This window comes from Protomyctophum bolini (assembly GCF_963924005.1).
Source record: "Protomyctophum bolini genome assembly, chromosome: 16".
Lineage (NCBI taxonomy): Eukaryota > Metazoa > Chordata > Actinopteri > Myctophiformes > Myctophidae > Protomyctophum > Protomyctophum bolini.
Window position 1 is genome coordinate 10,957,602 of NC_137877.1, and position 9,245 is coordinate 10,966,846.

Genomic DNA, 9,245 nt, shown 5'->3' on the forward strand with positions numbered 1-9,245 from the left:
TTGTCCCGGTGTTAGTGGGATGGATGGATGGATGGATGGAGAGGCTATTAAGATAATTATGAATCATTTATTTGATCTCGCAAGACTCAAGAGAGCTAATTTTTGGCCAATTCTGGCAGCACTACTGGGTCATGAAGAAATCAAAGAAAAATTAATAATAAATCCATACATTAGAAACAAAATGTTAGTGAAAATAGCCGATCTACAATCAAGATTGTAGGTCTGCTATCTTTACTAGTTTGGGTCTCGGGCAATTAATGTGTAATTTCTTGATAGCTCAAAAGTTTGGGAACCATTGCTGTAGAGGGGGTGTCTGAAGGGCGGGGGGCTGGGAGATATACAGCACGCACGCATACGCACACACACACACACACACACACACACACACACACACACACACACGCACAGCGAGAGATCGGGGGTAGAACGAGACAATTTTCAATTGAACAATGTAGCCATTAAGCAGACGCTTACCCATAATTACAGTACATGGCGCGTCAAACCATAGTCAGGTAAATGGTCACGTATTGAGGAGTGCAAAGAATCAATTTGTAGAGTGCATTGGAAAACAATTTGTAGAGTGCCTAGAAAGCAATTAGTAGAGTGCATAGAAAACAATTCCAAAGAGAAGGATAGGTAAGACATGATTAGAGATGAAAGAGTGAGAGTGTGAGGGAGGGCAGGATTAAGGGATTATAGGATTTCCATGTCTTACTGTATGGTGCGTTCTAAAACAAGCTGACATTAAATCAAATTACATTTTCATTTACACATTATTTGACACCAGTTTGCGTTCATACTGAGACCTCAGGAGGAAAACCCCATGTTGGAAATATGTTTCCAGTATGTAGCTCTGTTTTAATAGTCATGTACTGTAGCTTATTGTAGGTAGCTAAAGTAATATGTGTAGCATGATAAACATAGCTTAGGTTTGTTATATTTTTTATTATTATATATTTTTTTAAATGTGGCTTTTTATGCCTTTATTAGATTAGATATAGATTAGTATACAGTAGTCTGACAGGAAATGGGGAGAGAGAGATGGGGAGTGTCACGCAGCGTCAGGCTACTAGGTGCCCGAACCACCACGCCAGCCGTCCGGGCCAGGTTTGTTACGTTTGCCCCTCAGTAGATCTACAAGACCTATTCAAGTTTCGTAATTGAGGTAAGGAGGAACAGAGGTATTATTTCTCTGTCCTCTGTGTCCTTCCCTGAACAGTGTGCTGCACCAAGGGGTGAGCGCTGGGAAAAAAAAGCATTCTCTGTGAAAGGGCAAGCACATGTGGAGAGATGTCTCTCCCTACCCTTCTCTCGTCCTCATTTCCCTCGTTCACGCTCCCCCCTCCCCCCCCCTCCTGAATTACCCCATGGCCTCTGCAGGTGCGTCTGCGCTTCAAGGAGATCCAGCGGAGCAAGGAGAAGCTGACGTCGCACGTGACGCGCGAGGAGTTCCAGGAGGCCTACTGCGAGCTGTGCACGCGGCCCGACGTCTACTTCCTGCTGGTGCAGCTGTCCAAGGACCGCGAGTGCCTGGACCCCCAGGACCTGCGCCTCTTCCTGGAGACGGAGCAGGGCCTGTCGCTGGCCACCGCCGAGGGCTGCCTGGAGCTGCTGCGGCGCCACGAGCCCTCCGCCCAGGGCCGCGAGCGGGGGCTGCTGGGCCTGGACGGCTTCGCCCGCTACCTGCAGTCGGCCGAGTGCCAGCTGCTGGACCAGGAGCACCTGGGAGTGTGCCAGGACATGAACATGCCCCTGTCCCACTACTACATCAGGTCAGTTTAGGACATGAACATGCCCCTGTGCCACTACTACATCAGGTCAGTTTAGGACATGAACATGCCCCTGTCCCACTACTACATCAGGTCAGTTTAGGACATGAACATGCCCCTGTCCCACTACTACATCAGGTCAGTTTAGGACATGAACATGCCCCTGTCCCACTACTACATCAGGTCAGTTTAGGACATGAACATGCCCCTGTCCCACTACTACATCAGGTCAGTTTAGGACATGAACATGCCCCTGTCCCACTACTACATCAGGTCAGTTTAGGACATGAACATGCCCCTGTCCCACTACTACATCAGGTCAGTTTAGGACATGAACATGCCCCTGTCCCACTACTACATCAGGTCAGTTTAGGACATGAACATGCCCCTGTGCCACTACTACATCAGGTCAGTTTAGGACATGAACATGCCCCTGTGCCACTACTACACCAGGTCAGTTTATAGCGTTGGCTCGGACAGTAAAACCATTATGGCACCGCTTTGGTTTCATGATTTATAACGATATCTAATTTAGTCGCACTTTCCCTGACAAATAAAAGTATATATATTTTTTTTATAACTTTTTTTCAAGACAAAAGACATAAGAAAACATACAGTACAAACAACAACACCACAAACATACAAAAAAGGAATAAAACAAAAAATAAAATAAAAAAAGGCATCGACATTGCGTTTCATACTTGTTACATTACATTTTTCTAGGCATTTGCTATTGTTTCTCATTCCCCCATACTCTTAAATATTGTCCATTTAGACCATTTGTCCTCAATTTGTTCTTCCTGTAGCCTCAGACGGTGTGTCAGTTTCTCCATGAAATGTATCTCCTGAATCAAGTCTCCCATTGTCCGTGTAAATAAAAGTATTTTTACATTCACTGTTCAGTTCTTTGTGCTATGTGTGTGACTGAATGTGTAAAACTGAATGCTGTCGATTCTTTCCCCCCTCAGTGCCTCGTATCGTTCCTATCTGCTCGACGACCAGGTGCACGGCAAGGCGGACCTGGGGGGGCTGACCAAAGCCCTGCAGGCCGGCTGCCGATGCCTGGAGCTGGGAGTGACCGACGGCCCGGAGGGGGAGCCTCTCCTGGGGGTAGACCACGGCCCCGAAGCCGCCACCCGCCACCACCACCACCACCACAGTCACCACCACCACCACCACGGTCCTGTCACCATCCGCTCGGCTCTGGAGGTGGTGAACAAGTATGCCTTTCTGACCTCCCCGTATCCTCTGCTGCTGTACCTGTGCCAGCGCTGCTCCCCGGGCCAGCAGCGCACGCTGGCACAGCACCTGAAGAAGGTTTGTTTGTTTGTTTCGAATATGCCAATAAAACAGAAACAATTCCTTTGCATTTCACAAGGAAAAACAATTCAAATAAATAGTTAAAAAGAATGGCAAGAAGAAATAAAAGGAAAATAAAAAAAGAAAGAAATCTAAGCGTATCTGAAAAGGAGTGAGAAGAAGTAAAAAACGTATAAACTCCCACCCCTCTATAACTGAAATTACTCGCTGGATTCTGTGCCAGTTAAGCTGCTCTTCAAGAGTAATACTATATAAACATATAAACATATGTACACCCATATACTTACACACATACATCCATATTATACATATCCAAAAATTGTCTATTTTAATATATAGACAATTAAATACCAATATAACATAACATTCTACATTAATATAATATAATATAATATAATATAATATATAATATACATAAATATAATATATTTAGAGTACTCGTGAAATTAGCCATTCTCTTCCCCCCTGCATCTTGAAAATATCATGTTTTTGTACAATGCTTTAAATTGATTGACACCTTCAAATTGACTGAAGGTGCTGGGCGCCCGCCTCTACACCCCGGAGGCCCCGCCCGGCGGCGTCCACACGGGGTCGGCGCGGGGGGCCACGGCGCTCCCCTCCCCCGAGCAGCTGAAGGGACGCATCCTCCTGGTGGGGAAGAAGCTCCTCCCGGAGGAGGCCGGCTCCGAGGGGGAGGTGTCGGAGGAGGACGAGGAGATCGGAGGGGGCGGGCCCCTGGCCGGCCGGCGGATGACCATCCCCGGCGAGGAGGAGCTGGGCGTGGTCCTGGTGGTGCCGCCGCCGCCTCAGCCCCGGAGGCTCCGCCTCCGCCGGGAGCTGTCGGACCTGGTGGGCGTGGCGCGCACGGGCAGCCGCAGCTTCTACGCGCAGCGGGCGAGTCAGAGCCGGGCGCTGCAGTCGGCGCAGTCTCCGCCCGGCACGCCCTCCTCGCCCAGCGCGCCCATGGCGCCTCCCGACTCGCCCTACTGGACCATGTGCTCCCTCGGCGAGGGCGAGGCCGGGCGGCTGACCGCCGAAAGCCCCGAGGAGCTGGTGGTGTTCACCAAGCGCACGCTGACCCGCGTGCGCCCCAGCTCGGTGCGCCTGGACTCCAGCAACCCCAACCCCCTGGGGTACTGGAAGGGTGGGGTGCAGCTGGTGGCCCTGAACCAGCAGACCCCCGGCGCCATGCTGGACCTCCACCGGGCTCGCTTCACCCAGAACGGAGGCTGCGGGTACGTGCTGCGCCCCGCCGTGATGAGGGAGGAGGTGTCGTATTTCAGCGCCAACACGCAGGGCTGTGTGCCGGGCGTACCGCCGCAGACCCTACGCATTAAGGTACTGTACACACGTGTATTACATTGTGGTCTGCTGTTTTGCATTCCTGTGTATTTTCAGCATTTCGGTTCAATCGTCGTCCCCCAATACTACAGTCTATAAAAGCTTTAGAAGCATCTTAACCCATTTAGGGCGGGAACCCCTTTTGGTGTTAGCATTATGTTATGCTTTAGCTATTGAAAAATAGCAGATGTACAAGCTCATAGCGCGCCAGCGCTACGAGCTTGTAGGTCTGCTATTTTTTTTTAATCGTGAAAATATTTATTTCAGAAAACTGGAGGATTTAGAATATTTTCTATTTATTTTGAGGTCAGGCCAAAATGGGTTAAGCACTTAACCCATTCTGACCGGGCACCCATTTTGGTGTTAGCATCATGTTATGCTTTACCTATTGAAAAATAGCAGATCTACAAGCTCATATCGCGCCACCGAGTGGCGCGATACGAGCTTGTAGGTCTGCTATTTTTGAAAAATTCGAAGAACGACTGACATTTTTAGAATCTGATCTCAGGTCAGAATGGGTTCATCAGACCAGTGTGTGTCCAGTGGAAACCTCGTATGAATCTGATCTCAGGTCAGAATGGGTTAAGCCCTATTATATACTTTTTTTCAAAGATAGAAAGCTCATAGCTCTAACTGCGTGAGAGAGAGAATTTACCACCAACCATTGGTGTGATGTGGACCAGGGATTATGATGTTGTGAATCTTGGTTGTGATACTTGCTTGGTCTAAATGTACATTTCATCATTTGCTCTGCATTCTACGAGTGGTGGAAAGTACATTTACTTAAGTACTGTACTCAAGTACAATTTTGAGGTATTTCTACTTTACTTGAGTACTTGAGTACTCCACTAGTCGACCCTGCATAAAGAAAATATATATATTTTTTATATTATTTAATTTTTCACGATTTTGTAGGCTTCAAAATCTCAAGATCAGATACAAATATTTAGTTATTTAGGTGGTTAAACAACGACTAGTAAACTAGGCAACTAGTCAACTAGTAAAAATGACTAGAAGTGAATGCCCTAGATTAACATACATTAACCACTTCATCCCTATAGTGCATTTTGATACCGACACTTTTGTACTTTTACTCAAGGACATTTTTGAATTCCGTACTTTCCCATGTAACAGAGTATTCCATTGCAGTATTGCTATACTTTTACGTCAGTAAAACACGCGAGTCCTTTTCCCCCACCACGGCGTGCAGGTCATCAGCGCCCACAACCTGCCCAAACCTCAGGGAGCCGGAGCCAAGGGAGAGGTCATCGACCCCTACGTCGTCCTGGAGCTACACGGGGTACCGTCCGACTGCGCCGAGCAGCGAACCCGCACAGCTGCACAGAACCAGGACGACCCGCTGTTTGACGAGACCTTTGAATTCCAGGTATATATATATACTGTCGTCAGGGTCTTTTTGGTGGACAGAAAGATTATTTATTGAAAGCTCAATGGAAGTTTGGAAGGTCAAACGTCGCATGCGTAATCTTATTTATTCACAGAGACAATGATAAAAGTGCATTTGATCAATAAATAGCTCAGTGTAAGGAGGGAGAAACATGGTTGGTGCTTCTGACAAGCTGCTCTCCCTGGTATGCTATGCAGCCATTCTTTGAACCGTCAAAGGTCACCGTTTTCCACTCTGTGTTTTTGTTCATTCGTGCCATGATTTAAACTCCAGTGTCTGCTCAGCCATGAATTCTACCCGCTTTTCAACCATAGTGGGACAGAATCATTTATTATTTGTTCATGATTGCCAAATTTACACATTTTCTTTCAAGTATTCTAGCGCACACAGGACTTTTCACCACTTTTCTCAGAATTGAGTCATTATGCCAATTCCCTCATTTCCTCTCCTCATACACGTGGAATTGCCTGCAGCCTCTTTTCACATGCCAGTGAGGACATACAGTAGCACATGCAGAGGAGCACCCTATTGCTTTTTCAAAATGGTATCAAACATGCACACAATGTGCAAAGAGATACATGCATACTGCGCAGCGCCCACATATAAGGTTAAAATTAGAAGTCGGAACCAAGCATACAACACACAAGCACTGTGACATACTGTACTGTATTTATTCTCTTCATACTATTGCTCCTATTATTCTTTTTTCACTATTGTTGTTACAAGGCTGTGTTGATGAACCAAAAACAAAGGCTTTTTCTGACCCGCTAAATTGAGTATTAGCTCGTGATGAGTGAGGGAGAATGATGGAGAACTCTAATGGAAATGAAAGCCCATTCACCTTGGCAACCTGTTTATAGTCTCCTGTTTGTCTGTCACTCGCGCTCTGTTATTCATTTGGGTCTCCATTTAGTAGCAATAATGCATCTGATTGGACTCAAGGCCATGCACTGAGCTCTCATAAATATGCTGATTGCACATACATCCGCTGTATGTGTCTCTATCAGTTAGCTGCAGTGAGGTGGAACCTGCTTTCCTTGCTATATTCTGAACATGTTTGTATTCGTGAAGCTGAACCGTAATGACAAGCTGTCACAACCAAGTGTCCTCTTAGGTCATATCACATGTCTGCATGTGTCCAGCAAGCTGCCATAGAATGGCCATAAGTCCTCAATGAAGACTAAAGACGTCTTTGTGGGTGTGAAACAAAACCGCGAATCTCATTTTCTTTCAAGTTATTTTGTCAGGCTTCTCTGGCCTTTAAGTTATTTTGTCCGGCTTTTCTCTGGCCTTTTTTGATAAGTTCACGATCAGTGGTTGCCAAACTTTTTAGCTCGAGACCCAGTTTGGTCGGGCCCAGGAATCAAACCCGGGATTCGCTGTCAGGCATCAGAGCCTACCGTATGTGGTACTATATACACACCTTAACACCTCGGCTATCGGTGCCCCATAATTTCATTTTCATAATGTGCTATGGTGGTCCTTTGTCAAGAGGGCGCTTAATGAGCTTGAACTTGAAAACAGTAGACTATGCATTGTTTTCTTCTATACTGGCCTAAACTGTCCGCCTGCAATATTAAACGGCTGATCTAAACTAAATTTGAGGCAATTAAGAGGGGAATGAAATGTATGACCAGAGGTTTAATAGAGGAGGGGGGGAGGGGAGAGGAGAGGAGAGGAGAGGAGAGGAGAGGAGAGGAGAGGGGGGTGCATGTCTGCTTGTCTCATTAGTTGTGGGACCTGCAACTTACTGACTAGACACACACACACACACACACACACACACACACACACACACACACACACACACACACACACACACACACATGGTTTGGTTAAGTGTTTGCATCAGTGATCTTATATGTCTTAATCACTGGCTTCCAGGTCCACAACGTTCAGCCAAGCTCAGACACCGGATAGCCACGCCATCACACAGACACACATTACAGTACCACGTTTAGCTGTAATTATGTCTGTTAGCACTGCTGAAAACTGCTGCCTGCCTCACCTCCTGCTGCATGTCTAGACACTTAAACTTAAGCCTGAGCTATACTTTGCTGCGTGTGACGCATGGTGAGAGCTTGTAGATCTGCCAGTGCGACACAATCTTATGGCGGCGTATAAATGAAGCATTTCAGCTCTTATATTAAGTTTCTGCGTGAAGTGCAAGGGCAGGCATTCTCCACGGCACCACCTCACCTTGCTCTCTTCGGCAGTGCTGTTCAAAAGAAGTGTGTCGAGTTCAAAATAACATGTCAAAACTGTCATTCTGTCTCAGTCTTTGCCTTTGTCAAATGAAATACAAAACCAGATGGGAGAGGGGGAGAGAGTGCGGGGGGGGGGGGGGGGGGGGGAGAGAGAGAGAGAGAGAGAGAGAGAACTGGAGTTGTCTGCCTGGCTTCTCCATGCATGAGACTCCAAACACTCTCCTCTGTGCTCAGCCCTATCCCACAGCTTAATGGAAATGCACGACTGGACGCACGCACGTCGCACACACGCACAAACAGACACACATTACTTCATAATAGCACAGCTCAGGACTCGAGGGGCAGCCTGAACTTAATTTGCTCAGTTTGACATGCCCCCTGCTTCTGTATCCATTACTGCCAGCTCCCCCCACCGCCACCCCAAGACTTTACTTACTGGTGAATCATTAAGCCATGACCCTGCATATGTTTAAAGGAGAATTCCATGCTAGAATGCTTTCTTATCTTTCTTACCTTTCTTTGTAGTTGTTACGTCCCCACCAAAGAGGTCCAGGTGTTTTTTTGTGCAAAAACTCCTTATTGGCTATTTCCCCTACTATAAGCCCTCAATTAATTGCATTGCATTGAATGGGAATTGAATAGGGCTATGGGGTGTTATGCTAGTTCGCTTATTTCTATCGAAAGAAGTAGTAAAGTGTGCCGCTTGGGATATTATTTACATTATGAAGAGAGGATATATACAAAGAAATTATAATTTTGAGCGATGGAAATAAGAGAATTAGCACAACACCCCATAGCCCCATTCAATTCCCATTCAATTCAATGCAATTCATTTAGGGCTTATGGTAGGGGAAATACTAAATAGCCAATAAGGAGCTTTTGCACAAAATAACACCTGGACCTCTTTGGTGGGGACGTAACAACTACAAAGAAAGGTAAGAAAGCCTTTTAGTATGGAATTCTCCTTTAAGGCGTGACGACGACCAGACAGACAGACAGACAGACAGACAGACAGACAGACAGACAGACAAGTATACTGCTGTATTGTCATCCTTCAAAAGGTTTAAGGCAGCAGATGTGAAACAACACGCATGCATTAATGCAAGCATGCACATACGTATGCATGTACGTACGTACATTTGTAAGTAGGTATGCACGTACTGTACACAGCCACTCGTCGGCAGGGAGTTTGTTGCTGGT

General features: G+C 46.5%; 1 protein-coding gene across 2 annotated transcripts in view; it reads left to right on the forward strand.

Moving 5' to 3' along the window:
• The window catches only part of plcl1 (phospholipase C like 1), an 83,390-nt gene that overhangs the window by 61,067 nt on the left and 13,078 nt on the right, over positions 1 to 9,245 (forward strand). For both annotated transcript variants that reach the window (XR_013965517.1, XM_080785687.1), the window contains exons 5-8: positions 1,381 to 1,772; positions 2,738 to 3,086; positions 3,624 to 4,427; positions 5,641 to 5,817. Coding sequence is in view for 1 of the 2 variants with exons in the window: in XM_080785687.1 (XP_080641813.1) it covers positions 1,381 to 1,772; positions 2,738 to 3,086; positions 3,624 to 4,427; positions 5,641 to 5,817 (1,722 nt within the window). In the remaining variant the exon portion in view is untranslated. The remainder of the gene's footprint in view (positions 1 to 1,380; positions 1,773 to 2,737; positions 3,087 to 3,623; positions 4,428 to 5,640; positions 5,818 to 9,245) is intronic.